This window comes from Pleurodeles waltl, chromosome 10 (genome assembly GCF_031143425.1).
Source record: "Pleurodeles waltl isolate 20211129_DDA chromosome 10, aPleWal1.hap1.20221129, whole genome shotgun sequence".
Taxonomy (NCBI): domain Eukaryota; kingdom Metazoa; phylum Chordata; class Amphibia; order Caudata; family Salamandridae; genus Pleurodeles; species Pleurodeles waltl.
This window is the reverse complement of record NC_090449.1, coordinates 177636724-177655554: the sequence shown is the minus strand read 5'-3', so window position 1 is coordinate 177655554 and position 18831 is coordinate 177636724. Positions and strand designations below refer to the sequence as shown.

Sequence of the window (18831 nt, the reverse complement as noted above, 5' to 3'; positions counted from 1 at the left end):
TAGTTGTGATGACTGGAAGAGGTAACGTGTAGAGTGGAGTGTGAGGATTGTATGGTTGTGTGCAATTGGTGAAGAGAGGGGAAGGGTGTTTGTAGATGCTGTGTTGGAAGGCTGCGTTTATAAAAGGGGGTCTGGCAGGATCAAATAGAGGATAGTGCTGTTGGTTTGTATGAACAGGGAGTGTGTATCTGGATGGCTGACAGTAATGTATAATGTGGTTTTGTGTTGTGTGGGTGATGGCAGGTTGTGCTAGTGGGAACGGGCGGAGTTGAGTTTGGTGTGAGACTGCGGGTGTTTTACTGTTGCAGTTGTGGTGGATGTGTACAAGTGTGGTGTATAGTTTTTTTTTCTGGTTGATGAGACATTGCAATCTGCATGAGGTCAGTTTGTGATGCAATAGTTGGATGTCTGTGCTGGTAATGTGTTTGCATGTTGATGGATGTGTAGGGAGTAAAGTCCTTTCCCGTAAATGGAAAAATTGGGCAGTATTTCTGGTCCTAGGCCCGACCCAGCCGGAACAGGCCCAAAGAAGCAAATGCCCTTGTCCTCTCCACCCTTAGCCTTGACGCCCGGGCTGAGATGCCCTGAGCTCTAGGCCTACATAGCCCTACTGGCCAACAGAAACCTAGTCCTAACCCTAACCAATCAGATTTGTAACCCTAAATCCCACAACCAATGGCAGACCCAGCCCTATTCACCAATCATACCCCTAATCCAGACAACCAATCACAACCCCCAACGCTTAAAACAGGAACAACTGGGAATCTCAACCCTAGTACCAATCACAAACCCAACCCTAAAAACAGGAACCAATAGGAATCTCAACCCTAGTACCAATCACAAACCCAACCCTAAAAACAGGAACCAATAGGAATCTCAACCCTAGTACCAACCACAAACCCAACCCTAAAAACAGGAAGCAATAGGAATCTCAACCCTAGTACCAATCACAAACCCAACCCTAAAAACAGGAACCAATAGGAATCTCAACCCTAGTACCAATCACAAACCCAACCCTAAAAACAGGAACCAATAGGAATCTCAACCCTAGTACCAACCACAAACCCAACCCTAAAAACAGGAAGCAATAGGAATCTCAACTCTAGTACCAATCACAACCCTAAAAACAGGAACCAACAGGAAACGCAATCTTAATAACAATCACAAACCCAACCCTAATCCTTAAGCCAATAGAAAGACCAACCTCAACAACCTATCTCAACACCATATGCAACAACCAATAGAAGCTTATACAAGGGCCAATTTAAATGAAGCCCTAACCCGAGGGAAGGTAGGAGGGAGTTGCTGCTCTATTCCGAATCTCCTTGGATACAGACAGGCTGAATCCACACTTCCAAGCTAGCAGAGTCTACTTTCCAGGTAAAGCAGAGATTGTAAAAACACTGAAATACTGCTTGTCGGAGTCAGAAATTTGGCTTTTTCAAGGCAAAAACAGACAGTTTCTAAACACAATTTGAATTACAGAAACACATTAAGCAGTCTCCTAAACACACTCTGGTTAGCCACTGACTTGTATGTAGCCTTTTTACTTAAAAAAGAGGGGGGGAGTTTATGCAGTCTTTTGCCACAAACTAGGAGGGAAATTTCAAACAGTTATGGCTACAAAATCAGCACTTTAAAAAGGCCAAGTTGCCTGGAAAACAGACAGTCTACAGTAAACAGGCATGGGTAGCAGTAGAAAACACTTTTAAACAAATAATAAGATTTCCCAGAAAAGTATTGGGCTGCGTATATATGGTCTCCCAGGAATCCTTGATCACTGGGGTGTATTAGGGCGCAGGGAAAAAGCTGGGCTCACAAAATGGAGGTAGAAGACCTGAGAGCGGGTCTCCTCAGTGTGAGGTGAAGAGGTGGCCAAGAGCTGAAAAGCAAGAGATCAGCTTACCAAATCTCCTTGGGCCATCCTGGATTAAACAGAATCAGTTGTGTCCAAATTCCCCACACTTTCTGCAACACCACTGATACAGCAGGCCCAAGACCAGCTGAACCTGATGAAATCCTCCAGTGAACTGCCAGCAGGAGATATAGGGCACAAAAATGGACGACATTTCCAGTGCCCCACTGCAGAGAAGAGATTGATGAATGAAAACCCTGATCTGGAGCTACTGTCTCAGTCACATCGAGTGTAGCTCACACTCTTTAGCGAGAGAAGGCTAAGCATCTGCCCACACAGCAAGGAAGCCAGCAAGGTGAGCCACCACTGAAAAGATTCCCATGTCTGCGCCCACTCCTCTAGGGGAATCGCCTCCAAAAATAGTCCACAACCCCACCCTGCTGTGTCAGTTCATAAATAGTGATGGTGCTCGAGGCATAAAAAGGAAGGGATGGCCTTCAGGTCAAGCTGGACCAACTGCAGCTCAAGCACATTTATATAAAGGTGCTTTTCTGACATGGGCCAGAGACCCCAAGCTTAGCGTCTATGACCATGATAGTTTGACGTGGTCTGAAATGGCAACTACCTTCAGAAGGATCAAATAGTCTATCCACCAATGCAAATTTAAATGTATCAACTGGAATATGCTTACCTGAGCTGAGTGGATCCCATAATGTTCTAACCACCTTCTCAGACAACAATGGAAGGACATAAACCGTCATCTGGCGTGATGCACCAAGAGGATGCAGAGGTCATGAGGTCTAGCAGTCACAAAAGCTGAAGGTGCAGGATCCTAGCTTAAGACAGACACATCAGATTGATCTTTGGGACAGGAACTGGCTAAGATTGTAGGAAGGAAAGGAAGAGAAGCACAGACTGGGCATAGCAGTTGGACGAATCATCAGTCTTTCATAAACACCTTCCAACTGGTAACAAAAAAGTCACCGCCTTCAAACAAAAGATGATGGGAAGGAAATCAGGGAGGGTTAGAGGCAGCAAAGCCCAGAGTGGACAATGAGAACTAGGCCTACTTCTGTTGCCAACACCTCCTAGATGCACCCCTCGCTTAGGTGTGCTGCTGGGGCTGCTAAATCCTAGAGTAACCAAAGGAGTTACAATATTGTTGTTGGGATTGCAGAACTTGCCCAAGACTGCAAAACGTGTGCTTGGGCAGTCATCCTGCTGTCCTCGAAGCACTCTGGGAAGACTCTGCTATCTCTCCAAATAGTCATTCTCCATCAAAGGGCATGTCCATAAGTGTAGCCTGGACAACCTCTAAAAATCAGTGGAATGCATCCAAGCATATCACCACAGGGTGACAGCTGGTCCCCTAGAGCGTGTCACAGTGCCCGTACAGTCAAAGTCACATTTCAGAATTTGTTTGGATCATTCAGTCAATCACTTACCATGTCCAAGTTATGCTTATTCATATGCTCGTCAGGCTGCTTATCTTGAGTTTTACCAGTTCCTATAAAGCACGACTATAGTGGCCAAAAAGGAAGAAAGCCAAGCTGCTAGAGACAAAAACTGGCAGCTGACAGCATCACGTTTTTAGACGTCTAGCTGGGTCCACAATGGATTTCTCCCATGCATCCATTTTATGCCCTATCAGAGCCTTGTTAAAAGGGAGTAAGGGATACACAGAATCTATAGATGCTGAAAAATGTGCCTTAGAATGTTCAAATTCACTTCAACAGGAGCCAAACGCAGTTGTGAGTTCTCCCTCTTCTTCCAAACAACTGTTCTAAAAGATCGCACCTCCTCTGAGGCAGGGTGAGAAGGGTAGAAGGTCCCCTTGCTGGATAGGTATATGGACCATTAGTATTTCATAAATCCAAAAAAAGGACAGGATTCAAAGTTTAAGGATGTAGGAGTACATCAGATTCTGAGTCATCATCTTCTGTGAGACCACTTATGTTCCATAGCCAAAGCGTCTAAATTTGAACCAAAAACTCCCCCTAAGTGGGAGAACGTAAGGACTCTGGAGAGAAGTCACATAGTGGTTCATTGATGAAGTAAGCCCTGACGTCTTCTGACATTGAACCGGAGCCACCAAAATCATCAAATCTGCAGAGGCGGGACACCCTTGGGTAGTATCCTAGAGAGCTGCGAGGCTGTCCTAAAAAGATCCAAAATAGCTAGCCAGCACTGATGATCTCTGGACTCACCTTTGTAGATGCCAGGAGTCTTCCAAACGCCAAGGAAGAGTCCACAATCAGCAAACTGTGTAGTGACTCCTAATGGTTTGCTGAATGGGATCTTTAATTGCGGAAGAAGTTAATTTTTCCTATAGTGCTTTTTTTGGTGGGAAGATCTACTAGGGCAATGTTTCCTGCACAGTGTCTTACCTTTTGGAGATGAAGTCTGCTTGAGGGGGTGGGATTGGGTGAGGGTTTTCCTCAGGGCCTTAGCAAAAAGTAATTAGCTGCAGTCTTCCTGATATCCTTGAGCGGCAAGGCTGACAGTATATGGTGTGGTGCCTCAGAGACCATATACAGTCATCATGGGGATCCAAAAACGACTTCTTGCTTCAATGTCAGCAAGGATTCAAGGCCCCTTCAGGAGACATTTAACCTAGTTGGAGGCCAAAGACGGAAATGTCTTTGTGGAGACACAAGCAACATCTCCAGACTGTCAATAAGGTGCAGAAAAAAAGGAAATGACTTTAGAGCATCCACTGGCATCTGTTATAACCCAGTGGCATCAAATACAGAATTGGAATCACTGCTAGAGTCAGACTGTTCCACACAGTGATGCTGGGGTGTCACTGCTGTGGAAAAAAAGGCTTCACGAGCAGGCTAAAGCCTGGAGTGAGTCTTCATAAGGCGAGTAACCTACTGGAGGATGTATCCACCAGGAACCATATCAAGATGGATTTGCTGCCTCAGCACAGAGCTGAGCTCTTGTATTTTTATGTGAAAGAACTGTGTGAAGTGAATGGATTTCATCCAACATTTCTCAAACTAAGTGCAATATTTGGACAACACAGCTTAGAAAGAGAATGAGGCAAATACTGCTGTTTCCAAACTGTACTGTCAGAATATAAAACACTATCTCTTAGAAATGTATAGTTACATGTTTTATCGCAATAAAACCACCCTATACAGCTCCTCCTTCACACTAACTCCTACTGACCGGCATTTCTGTGCACCAAGAACATAGAAACTATAGAGAATTCTACTTCCTTACTCAGCTAAAACATTTCCTCCCACCTCAACACAGCATACAAAATGCATTCAAAAAACTGTGATGGGATCTGAAGATGCAGTTAGTGGTATTTTAAAGCTTCAGTGCTCCCTCAAAACATGTTAACCCTCTAATGAGGGTGAATAAGTCCAAAGGGTTTAAGCTACAATACGTTCCGGGCTAATGACAGTTCTTTAAACAAGACAATGGCAATTTGGCAGATAAGATACCCTCCATAGATCAGATCTAAACAAAAGTGTTAGACTATTTTGCATGCTACATGCCGTTGATAATGAGTGTATGTTTGTCAGTCAGCTAGGCCCATGTACTATGATGTACGCTTCAGGCAGTAGTGTTTTTTCAGAATGACGCATGCTTGGGCTCGTAGATTACACAAGTGGGTCTGAGCGTTCCAACATGGTTAGTGCCGCTGGCTGAAAAACTAGTCTGACTGAGAACCACCCTTATGACAGGGGGCCAGTTGACTCAGGTATCAAGCGGCCTGATTGAGATCTTAGTGGAGGGGAATACTCCATCACAACCATTATGGATATCCTGTACGCCGTATTACGATCCCATTCTATCCTTGGGAGATCGCAATACGGCGGACGGAATATACATCACATTTGTGCTTGAGTATTCCATTTGCTGAGATCTAAATCAGGCCCAAAGTCTCCAATGATATGTTTACAAAAGCTACTAATGAAGCGTATTTGCTCTCTTCCACCAAAAACCGTTATGGAATACCTAGAAAAAAGGCAAAAATAATTTATCCTGTACACGTTTAGTACTAGGCTATCTTTTTTAATTTATCCATTTACTCGATAAGACAATGTAAGTCTGTAGTAGAACATTCACAATCCCAAAACATTTACAATTAGTTTAAACACAAAGGGGGTTATTCTAACTTTGGAGGAGTGTTAATCCGTCCCAAAAGTAACGGTAAAGTGACGGATATACCACCAGCCGTATTACGAGTTCCATAGGATATAATGGACTCGTAATACGGCTGGTGGTAAATCCGTCACTTTTCCGTCACTTTTGGGACGGATTAACACCTCCTCCAAAGTTAGAATAACCCCCAAAATATGTTTCGCCGACATTTGAAATATTCATGGAAATACTCAGTATTAATTTAATAAATTAGGTAAATAATGACCTGCTGTTTTCAGCCTTTCATGAGGGTGATTCTTCTGAATGGTTGGTGGGTTGTTAAACATATCAACTAATGGACTTGTATGTGCTTTGTTCGGTGGAGCTGGGGGCATTCTTGGAATGCTTTTAGAGATGGAATCATAGTCACCGTCAACCTACATATTAAACATAAAAAGACAATGTTATCATTGGGAGACAAGTCTACATAATTTGAAGCAATCACATTCCCTGAAAAGAAAACTTAAAATTTTGCAAAATGAATACTTTTCTTGGATATGTTATCTTTTGTACTATGGGAAATTGCTAAAAACTAGATAGACATCTGTTACCTATCAGCTTCTGGCTTTGATTTCAGCACATTTTTAAACATCAGCTTGGTCTGCAGGCTGTCTGTGTCTACTCGGTATCAGCCGACAAAATGGCGACAAAAAAACATTTCAGATATGGGCCACCGAACATCGTACCAGCAACAGAGTTTACGCACAACATCCCACCTCCCCCAAATCACTGTAGTAAAGAATTCAATAATGGAACAGAGAACACAGCACACTCTGAAAATTCACATACATATCCATAAGGAAAACTTTAATTTTCCAGATTCCTTATTTTAGTTCTGATCCTGCTTTTATTGTATCGTTTCCATTGTGGTTATTTCTTCTCGCAGTCCTATCAGCAGTACGGCTGGCACGTCTGGTGAATGTAAATGTTTTGCTGATTGTGCCAGTTGGAGGTGCTGGACAAGCAAGAATTGTGCACGTTCAGAGACTGGTGTGATTACAGTCAGCATCCTTCCAGTCTTTACTGAAGTCTATCTTACCTTAGCGGGAGGCTGACCACTGACGCCGATATTGCTGGGATTAAATCACAGGATTATATCAAGACTGCTTTGCTATTCCACACGGTGGTGGGCTGCAGTGGCGCAGGAGCCACATATTGAGATTGTCCAGAAGTGGGTACCACCTAACTGGATAAATGTGTGTGCTGGTGCCGACTGCTCTACCACATGCTATTCATCAGGCTTTTTTGTTGTCACATTGGTGGTGGGCCTCCTATGTCTGTGCAGAAAGAAGGACCCTCTGATGGTGATCGCAAGGGCCTTCTTCCACGGACCAAAAGTCGTTGTTTGATTTCAGCAACCTTCTCCTGTGCGGATGCAGTTTCCCGGTTCCAACCTTTCCACGTGGGGTACCCTGTCAACAGGGCAGGACCCATGTTCCATTTATCAGCACAGTTAAAGTAATTATCTTCCTTTCTGTTCCATTTCTCTCCTTTCTACTAACAGGGTATGCTGCACTACAGTGTGCTAGATGGTTGGCTCCTTGTCAGCATGCAGCAACAGAAATATGACGGGACAGACACGCTCAGTGGTGACACCTGAAACTTGGGGGTCATCAGACAGCGGGATTACAAATAGTTTGATAAATGCCTGACTGTGCCGACGTGACAAAAGTAGACACATCAATAGTGAGTTATGTTATTAAAGATTATGTTTCACACTTCCAATTTCTCTGAGATACAGGAGGTTGCTCTACATTGCTGAAGGAGACAGGAATGAATCCTTGACTAGTCGGGTGTCCCACTAGTTCGAGTATGAACCCAGGCCCACTTGGGTTACTCGCTCTGTGTTGGGTTCAGGTGTCTGGAGGAGTGATTGGGGGTCAAGCAGTCAGATTTAAGGCTGTTGCGATGAGTCCCGGTTGGGCACCATGCTTCAAGGTATGGCTACCACCAGGGAGGTCTGAGATTGAGCTACAGCCAACTGCCACCACCACCAATTAGACAAGCATGACACATCACTGCGGTTTCGACTGTTTGTTCTCTTTCACTAGAAAGAAAGAGTAAGTCTTAAAAAGGTGTCAACCAGCCAGAGAGGCAGTTGAGTTAAATATGTACGACCTGGCTCCTACATCTTTTCTCCCACTTTACAACTGATCTATGGCTTCCGCTTACACTGGAAACGAGGGGGTCACCATACCAAACAATCAATTGTGACAGTTACACCTTTCAATAACATTACTTTTTCCTCATCCTAGACAGATCATAAACCACACAAGCTTTGCATATAGTCTGGACAAGCTAAACCTCTTGGATGAGCTAAAATGACAGCGAAAATGTCAGGGGTTGCTTTTGCTCATTCCAGGTTGGGTTGGATGGTATTATACCAATCCAAAGCTGTAATACTGTGCCTGGTGTGGTGAAAGGCTTTTGTCTCTTTCTAGCTCGGCTTGGATGGCACTGTGCTAATCCTATTCTTGAAACCTTTCCTAGAAAAACAGACATTTGAGGTGAGCAAATCTAGAGAGTCACCAGTGTTGCAGGGTGAGCCTTACTGGAGCTGCTCTCCACCTAAACTTGGGAACTACCCAAAGTTGTCTCTTCTCTTTTTATGCATAATGTATGCATCACTCTAACCCTGAAAGGGGTTTTGATTTATTACTGGGTGCTCTCTTTTGTCTGGACAAAGCTAAACTTCTCTGATGGGCTATAATAAACAAAATGTGTGCCAGGGGTTGCTTTTACTCATTCCAGGTTGGCTTGGATGTTATTATAATAATTCAAAGCTCTAATACTGTGCCTGGAGTGGTGAAAGGCATTTGTCATTTTACAACTTAGCAAAGATGGCAGTGTGCCAATCCTATATTTAAACATTTTCCTTTACAAATAGCAAAAGACTTTGTCCCTTTCTAGCTTGGCGTGGATGGCACTGTGCTAATACTATGCTTAAAAACTTTTCCAGTAAAACAGACATTTGAGGTGAGCAAATCTAGAGTGTCACTGGTGTTGTAGGGTGCTCCTTCATGGGGCTGCTCTCCACCCAATCTTGGGACCTACCCAGAGTTCTCTCTTCTTATATGTGTGTGTGTTTGTTTATGTCCACAAATATAACCCAGTAGCAGGCGCCACTGGGTAGTTATAGAAAACATATAAGCAGGTAGCAGTGGTGTAATTATCGCACTTCCCATTCTCAAAGAAACAATAGTAACGGGTACAGTAAAGCACAGCAAAATGTAAGTAAATATGGTGTGTGTCTGTATTATTGCCCTGCTACCAAAGGATTGAGAGTCTGTGGCACCAAAAGGTTTCTATGAGAATTATTGTAGGAAGTTGGCTCTGTATGTACTATTTCAAAGTAAGAAATAGCATGCACAGAGTCCAAGGGTTCCCCTTAGAGGTAAGATAGTGGCAAAAAGAGATAATTCTAGTGCTCTATTTTGTGGTAGTGTGGTCGAGCAGTAGGCTTATCAGAGGGAAGTGTTAAGCATTTGTTGTACACACACAGGCAATAAATGAGGAACACACACTAAAAGACAATTCCAGGCCAATAGGTTTTTATATAGAAAAATATATTTTCTTAGTTTATTTTATGAACCACAGGTTCAAGATTTACAAACAATACTTTAAATGAAAGGTATTTCACTTAGGAACATTAGGAACTTTAAATTAGCAAAATAGCATATACAGTTTTCACACAAATGGCAATAAGCTATTTTAAAACTGGACACTGCAATTTTCAACAGTTCCTGGGGGAGGTAAGTGTTTGTTAGTTTTGCAGGTAAGTAAACCACCTACAGGGTTCAAAGTTGGGTCCAAGGTAGCCCACCGTTGGGGGTTCAGAGCAACCCCAAAGTTACCACGCCAGTAGCTCAGGGCCGGTCAGGTGCAGAGGTCAAAATGGTAACCAAAACGCATGGGCTTCAATGGAGAAGGGGGTGCCCCGGTTCCAGTCTGCCAGCAGGTAAGTACCCGCGTCTTCGGAGGGCAGACCAGGGGGGTTTGTAAGGCACCGGGGGGGACACAAGTCAGCACAAAAAGTACACCCTCAGCGGCACGGGGGCGGCCGGGTGCAGTGTGCAAACAGGCGTTGGGTTTGCAATGGATTTCAATGGGAGACCAAGGGGTCTCTTCAGCGATGCAGACAGGCAAGGGGGGGGGGCTCCTCGGGGTAGCCACCACCTGGGCAAGGGAGAGGGCCACCTGGGTGTCGCTTCTGCACTGGAGGTCGGATCCTTCAGGTCCTGGGGGCTGCGGGTGCAGTGTCCTTACCAGGCGTCGGGTCTTTGAAGCAGGCAGTCGCGGTCATGGGGAGCCTCGGGATTCCCTCTGCAGGCGTCACTGTGGGGGCTCAGGGGGTCAACTCTGGCTACTCACAGTTTCGCAGTCGCCGGGGAGTCCTCCCTGTAGTGTTTGTTCTCCACAAGTTGAGCCGGGGGCGTCGGTGCAGAGTGCAAAGTCTCACGCTTCCGGCGGAAAACGTGTATTCTTTCAAAGATGCTTCTTTCTTGGAGCAGAGCCGCTGTCCTCAGGAGTTCTTGGTCCTTTGAGATGCATGGTAGTCCTCTGAGGCTTCAGAGGTTGCTGGACCCTGTGGAACGCGTCGCTGGAGCAGTTCTTTTGAAGTGGGGAGACAGGCCGGTAGAGCTGGGGCCAAAGCAGTTGGTGTCTCCGTCTTCTCTGCAGGTTTTTCAGCTCAGCAGTCCTTCTTCATCTTAGGTTGCAGGAATCCCTCTTGCTGGGTTCTGGGAGCCCCTAAATACTCGATTTAGGGGGGTGTTTAGGTCTGGGGGGTTAGTAGCCAATGGCTACTAGCCCTGAGGGTGGCTACACCCTCTAGGTGCCGCCTCCCTGAGGGGAGGGGGGCACATCCCTAATCCTATTGGGGGAATCCTCCATCTGCAAGATGGAGGATTTCTAAAAGTCAGAGTCACCTCAGCTCAGGACACCTTAGGGGCTGTCCTGAGTGGCCAGTGACGACTCCTTGTTTTTCTCATTATCTCCTCATGCCTTGCCGCCAAAAGTGGGGCCGTGGCCGGAGGGGGCGGGCAACTGCACTAGCTGGAGTGCCCTGGGGTGCTGTAACAAAGGGGGTGAGCCTTTGAGGCTCACCACCAGGTGTTACAGTTCCTGCAGAGGGAGGTGAGAAGCACCTCCACCCAGTACAGGCTTTGTTACTAGCCACAGAGTGACAAAGGCCCTCTCCCCATGTGGCCAGCAACATGTCTGGTGTGTGGCAGGCTGCTAAACTAGTCAGCCCACACTGGTAGTCGGTATGGTTTCAGGGGGCATCTCTAAGATGCCCCCTGGGGTGTATTTTACAATAAAATGTACACTGGCATCAGCGTGTATTTATTGTGCTGAGAAGTTTGATACCAAACTTCACAGTTTTCAGTGTAGCCATTATGGTGCTGTGGAGTTCGTGTATGACAGACTCCCAGACCATATACTCTTATGGCTACCCTGCACTTACAATGTCTAAGGTTTTGCTTAGACACTGTAGGGGCATAGTGCTCAGGCACTTATGCCCTCACCTATGGTATAGTGCACCCTGCCTTAGGGCTGTAAGGTCTGCTAGAGGGGTGACTTATCTATACCTATAGGCAGTGTGAGGTTAGCATAGCACCCTGAGGGGAGTGCCATGTCGACGTAGTCATTTTATTCCCACCAGCACACACAAGCTGGCAAGCAGTGTGTCTGTGCTGAGTGAGGGGTCTCCAGGGTGGCATAAGACATGCTGCAGCCCTTAGAGACTTTCCCTGGCATCAGGGCCCTTGGTACCAGGGGTACCAGTTACAAGGGACTTACCTGGATGCCAGGGTGTGCCAATTGTGGAAACAAAGGTACAGGTTAGGGAAAGAACACTGGTGCTGGGGCCTAGTTAGCAGGCCTCAGCACACTTTCAAATGATAACTTGGCATCAGCAAAGGCAAAAGGTCAGGGGGTAACCATGTCAAGGAGGCATTTCCTTACAATTATTATTCACAAGGATATCAGACGCACTCTAGCGTCAAGTCCAACTGTAAGTTTTATAATCCAGATAATAAGAATGCAAAGACACTGAATGAAGTCCAAATCTTTTATTGGCGTGTAGCAGAACACATGCTTTTTCCACAACAGCCGACATGTGTTTCATCACCACTGTGAATTTGTGAAAGCTGTCAAAGTACTTGAAAAACCACATGATATAAAATCTTAAGAATAATAGGGGTTATAAAATACAAACAAGTGTACACAGTCCGAATGATAATACCACCATGGAAAAGAACAAGTGACCTCCTGACACACTGGGAGAGGAGTAGATTTTCATAGTCATGTGTATACTTATTTGTATTTTATAATCCCTGTCATTCATTAACGATGCGACAGGCTAGAGTGCATTTGGTATCACTGAGACTGGGTAGTTATAGTTAGGATTGTGTTTTCATAGGAAATGCACTTTTTGTGTTGCTAATAACTTTGGTGCTAAATATCCACAAAACTTTCCATACAAGTGGTCTTTTTCATCTAGCCTTTTGCATAGAACGTTTCAGGGTGATCCATGAAGCGGGGGCAGAGAAAAATAGGGGCCCCAAAACACATTTTCTCCATTCAGTTCCCCGTAGGAACTTTAGACACAACTACAGCCTAAACCACTGAACTGGTGCACACCAAGTTTGGCAGGAAGCTAGATCCAGGTCTAGAAGAACAAGTTCCTTACCTTCGGTAACAAATTATCTGGTAGGCACTCTTTACCGAAGGATTCATTACCGAAGGTAAGTAACTTGTTCATCTGATAGAGCCTTCTAGCTGCAGATTCCTTACCTTAGAATAGATATCCAAGCTATATATTTCACAAGTCCTGCAGGACCAAGCAGGCAAAATGCCCCTCTCTCCTCACCTGGCTATCCAGGCAATAGTGTCTTGCAAACGTGTGCAAGGAAGCCCACGTTGCCGCTTGGCAGATGTCAAGTACCAGCACGCCACGAGCTAACGCAGTGGTAGCAGCTTTTCCTCTGGTAGAGTGAGCCCTTAAGCTCTCTGGAGGCTGCTTCTTGGCCAAAGCATAGCAAATCTTTATATAGAGAACGACCCATCGCGAAATTTATCGTTTCTGTACTGCCCAACCCTTCTTTGCACCAACGTATCCCACAAAGAGTTGGGCGTTCACCCGGAACTCTTTTGTGCGGTCAAGGAAGAACGATAATACTCTTTTTGGGCCAAGCCGATGGAGACGCTCCTCTTCCTCAGAGGGATGCGGTGGTGTAAAGCAGGTGATATTTTGACTCAGATGGAAAGGGGTCACCACCATGGGGACGAAAGAGGCACGAATTCTGAGGACTAATTTATCAGGATTTATAGTGAGATACGGCGGTTTCGATGATAAAGCCTGCAGCTCACTCACTCTCCTGGCAGATGTAACTGCCACCAAATAGGCTGTTTTGATAGCGAGCAGCCAGAGAGGACAGTTATGTAAAGGCTCAAAAGGAGCACACATTAGAAAAGTAAGTACAAGATTAAGATCCCACTGGGGCATGACAAAAGGCACAGGTGGAAACATATGCAAGAGCCCTTTTAAGAATCTCTGTACACCAAGCCAGTTCCCAGTGGGCAGGAGCTTAAAAAATGCTCCTGCCTGCTGGGAGTACATTTAGATATGTTTCTTTGGCCTTGTGCGGACTGGGGTTGGCTGCCTGCGGTGGGGTTGGTCACAGTCTACGTGTTGTAGCCAAAACCCCAACTCTGCATAGCCAAAGGTTGTGCACAGCGTGGGCTTGGCTGCATGCGGCAAAGTAGCCGCAGGCCAGGCCCGGTGGCCATCCCCCAACTATGCATGACTGATCGCCCTGCGGAGCTTGGGAATGGCTGCATGCAGGGGTTGGTGAATGCAAACAAGAGGTTAACACAAATGGGATAAATGCCCTTACAATCTCAACAATGAAGATATTAATTAATCATTGGATGCAATTTTACTTCATTTCGACTTTTTATTTTCCTTTTACTTGGATGTTTCTTTTTGTATCACTCCCATATACATTAAAAAATCTGATTTTACACACCATAACAAAACACGTATGGCTTCTGTCCAAGAGTAATTAAAGAAGAAACACCGTTATAGGTACATACAACTTGAAAAAATCTAATTATACACACCATAACAAAACACTTATATACATATACTGCAACATATACTTAATCAAGTCATTAAACTTCAGTGTAAGTTATTGTATAAGGCTCGGTCATATTTCCTTATGGCTTCTGTCCAAGAGTAATTAAAAAAGAAACACCGTTATAAGTACATTCACCTTTGTACCATATGGAACGGGCGTTGGTGGAAGGCCTGGCCTTACAGCCAATCTGCTGCTGTGCATGGCCACAGGCTATGCCCGGAGAGATTTGGAATAACGTATGGTAATTGAATATTACTTTATGTTAAAAACACTAGAAATTCACAGAAAAAACAAAGGTTAAAGTAAAGTTAAAGTAGGTGAAATGTTCCGTTTTACACTCCAACTATAACTGGTGTATTTCAATGGTTTTTAGAGTTATCGCAAGTAACTATAACTTGCGCCCTCAGGTAACTAGCTCGCTTCTTTGCGATGCACTGCTAATTACCCTACATATTACATTACTCATGACATCTTCTTTGACGGCATTGATAAAATCACTGTGCATGGTGGGGGCGCACGTTATAGTCACCTTAGGGCATGAGTTATAGTTACTTCAGGTAACTAAGTGTAACTGATAAATTTCAGGGGGTTTCAGACTTTAAAAGTGAACATTTCACCTGACTATAATGTTACTTTAACATTTGTCACACATATATCTATATCTATCTCTCGCTCTCCCTATATATACATGATTCCAAGCAAGTTTGCAGCTTGAAGGAACACCCGGCACACCATAAGTTCCTCGTACTACTCTGTTTTATGGTTACAAACCACACAACACGTTTCAGCTACACAGTAGTCTTTGTCAAGTTACCGGGTACTTCCACATTCCCGCAATAAAACCCAACATGTTCACAAACAAAGAAGACATACTACTCTGGCACCGTAAACATAGAGAAAGATCTACTGGTGGTGAGCCTTGGTGTAGAGGTACCCCTGGTATACCCCCTACCCAGGCCAAAAAGCATAAAAAAGAAATTCACAGCAAAATTTGCAAATAGTCCTGAATTTCGCAGTGATTTTATATCTATAAAAAAAGCAAACACGGTTTCCTGCGCTTGTTTTTCACATTGCCCCCGGCTAGGCCAGGACAGGGATTGACACCTACCCAGAGCAATAGATGTCAAAGTATGTTTGGGGGTTTCATGGCAAACCCTGTGTCCCCAGGGACCGAAACATCCCCAGGGTAATAGATGTAAAAGTATGTGGCAACCCCTGTGCCCCCAGAGACCGCTACCTTCCAAGGACAATAGATGTAAAAGTATGTGGGGGCCGTGCAGCACTCCCACACACCTGGCACACCTCCGGAACGGGGCAAATACAACATAAAGAGGGGTGCTGCGAGCAGCATATTCTTGGAGCCATTCATGGCCGCAGGGACAGCTCCTGCCAAGCAAAAACAGACAATATTCTGCTTTCAGCAAACGGGAGCTGTCAAAGAGCTCTCGCTTGCTGAAAGCGGAGTTTTCATCTTTTTCCCTGCGTGCTAACATGTGCAAAGGGAAAAAGACGAAAACATTGCTCCCACAAGCAGGGAGCTGCTGTTTAATTAGCTCCCTGCTTGCGGGAGCAATTCCGGTTCCCACGGGAGACAGACGCCGCCTGGGACCTCTGCGGGCAGGGGAGCAAGTTATAATTATCTTAGGCCATGAGCTGTATTCAGTTGAAATAACTCTTACTAAGACGGCTGAATATCCATGATTTTGTATGAGTAAATTCAGAACCTACCCATAAAGTCCCTGTAACCTTTGCTTTTTTCAGTGAAAGTATATACATAGATAGAGAGATAGATAGATATTAAATACCTAGTGGCGCTCGCCACTAGGTAGTTATAGATAGAACCTAGTTTCTATATAAAAAGCTTTTTTTTTTTACTTGCCTACATATTTTGATGCCGCATGACGAATCTTCACAAAACCTTTTTTTTAAATTAACCAGCTGCAGTCAGGAAAGTTTTGGGGTTTGGCAGGAACGTTGGTCCTGGTCCAGAAGGAAATCCTTTTTTGTTTTGGTGTAAACCTGTTCAGTAGTTTTTGATAAATTAATGGGAAAACAAATTTGTATATCTAGGGACGCACAGGATTTGCGTCCCATCCCAATCTCGTGCTGAGATTCGATTGGCTGACATCACTTTAACAAGGAAGTCGTTGAAGTGTGGTCAGTCATGTAGGGTCTCGGTTTCAGCCGACCCCCAAAAAATAGTTAAATAATAAATATAAGAGCCCAAGGTATGAACACCCGGACTCCTTAGCTCTGATGGTGTGGTCCCAAGGCACCCCTGTCCCACCCTCAGGGCAATTTTTTTTTTTTACAATTTTACGTCAGGAGTGGTGCTTGATCCACCGTAAAACTAAAAAAAAAACAACAAAAGAAAACATAAAAACCCCCACACAAATCGTTTTATTCTAAATCACCTGGATGAGCCAAGTCAAGGGGACGTTTGCGGAATAATGCCTCCTGCTGTGCCAGGGACCGCCACCTCCCCGGGGCTTTTAAATAATATGCGGGTGGTCAAGAACCCCCCCCCCCCTCAACAACCCTCTGGGCAAAAATGTTTTTATATTGTGGGTTAGGCCCGATGGCTTCCCCAACAGCCCAGAGGATCACCACCTCCCCATGGCTATAATGAAAATATGAGTGCAGCCATCAAATCCTGCCCCCCCCCCACTTCCCCAACAGCCCCAGAGATCACCACCTTACCCGGGCTCTATCTCAAACAATCACAGGGGGTCCATTTTGGACCCCATTTAGCCCAGAGGATCACCACCGCCCCAGGGCCATATCTTGTTGGAGGGAGGCCGCATGGCACCCCTCTCGGACCCACTGATGGCCCTGGGGTGCCCAACCCCGTGACACAGCTGTTTGTTGTGGCATGGCTGCGTCGAGGCTTTGAGTCAAGTCCAACTCTAATCCCTCTTTTTTTTTTTTTTTTTAACTACAAATCTATAAGGTAAAATTATTCTTTTGAAATTATAAATATTTTTTAATGTAGGCCGTGTACGGTGCAAGTTTGGGTGCTTATAAGGGTTTGGTCTCAGGCCAACCGCTGCCGCCACGCACATGCAAAGGCTGTGCAGCGCTGTTGTATTAACGTGTAAATTACTATGCATTAAAAAAAAATCATAAAAGTTCACTGAAAAAACAAAGGTTACAGGGACATTATAGTTACAAAATTGAATTTTGAAAAAACTGAAATTCACACAAAAAAAAAAAGTTACAGGGGTGTTATAGTTTGTTATAGTTAGACTCACATTTTAAATGAAGTCAATTTCTATGGTTTTGTATGTTTAAAATGTGAGCCTAACTATAACGTCCCTGTAATCTTTGGATTTTAAGTGAATTTCGATGTTTTTTAAAATTCTATTTCCATACTATAACGTTTCTGGAACCTTTGTTTTTTTCAGTGAAGGAAAAAAATAAAAAAATAGTAATAAAAAAATATATATACATTTTATACTACCTGAGGAAGGCGGAAGCTGAAACGTTGCAGTAGAAATAAATTTTTGATCTTTGGTGAGATCATCTGTTTGAGTCACTTCTTTCTTGGATATTACATTTTCTTGTGACTCATTGCATCCTTTGGGATCCAGATTTTTGCCCTGACTGGCTGTTATTTTCTTGTGAGCCTTCATCTTCTAGTATATATATATATATATATATATATATATATATATATATATATATATATATATATATATATATATATATATATATATATATATATATATATATATAATTACCTAGTGGCTGTAGTTCTAGTTAGGACACCACAGAAAAAGTGTTTTTTGACTTGCCTGTATCTTTGGCACCGTTTGATGAACCTTCACAAAATTTCCCCCAAAAAACTGCCCAGGTGAGTCTTGTTGCGCACAGAAAGTTTTAGGGTGATGGGTCAAGCCGAGAGAAGGGACGGGGTTCAAAAACGTTGCATTACCCATGTTAATTTCGATAGGAACTTTGAACAGGACTACAGGCCAAACCACTGGACGGAATTACATCATGTTTGTCAGAAAGCTAGGTTTCGATATGCAGATTATGCTTTTGCTTATTTGGTGTAAACCGGGTCCAATAGTTTTGAAGCTATTAAAGGGAAAATACATTTGTGTATCTCTGGCCGGGACAACGTCGTGAAAAAAGAAGAGCTCATGCAGGGAAATGCACAGCTCCGATTGGCTGGCAGCACTTCGAACTAGGAAGTGTTGACAGTCATCTTGGGACTCGACTCCAGCTGAGTCCCACTAAAAATTTTTTAAAAACAAGAGGCCAAGAAGAGTAATTCTGAGCCCTTAGCCCTAACGCTGGGGTTCCAGAGGAACCCCACTCCCCCAGAGCTAATATGCATTTTTTTTAATGTTTGATGAAATTCACGGCGGATTCACGGATCTGGTGAAAAATAAAAAAATAAATAAAATGAAGCGCTGGCTTCTGCGCTTCTACATTCTGAAGCCCCCAGATAGGATAAGTCCCAGAGGCATTGCTAATTTAATGCAGGCCACTCACCCCCACTGCAGCCCTGGGGACCACCACCTCCTGGGGGCATTACAGAAATATTAAGCGGAGGAGGCCGCGTGGCCTCCCGCAGCCCGGGGGACTACTACCGGCCTGGGGCTTTAGAGAAGTACAAGTTACTTATCTTCGGTAACGAAATATCTGTTAGAGACATTCTAGATACAG

General features: G+C 44.4%; 1 protein-coding gene across 1 annotated transcript in view; it reads right to left on the bottom strand.

The window, feature by feature from the left end:
• BAIAP2L1 (BAR/IMD domain containing adaptor protein 2 like 1) overlaps positions 1-18831 on the bottom strand; it is a 517223-nt gene that overhangs the window by 139369 nt on the left and 359023 nt on the right. Inside the window, exon 9 of the mRNA XM_069210135.1 lies at positions 6240-6390. Coding sequence (XP_069066236.1) covers positions 6240-6390 — 151 coding nt within the window. The remainder of the gene's footprint in view (positions 1-6239; positions 6391-18831) is intronic.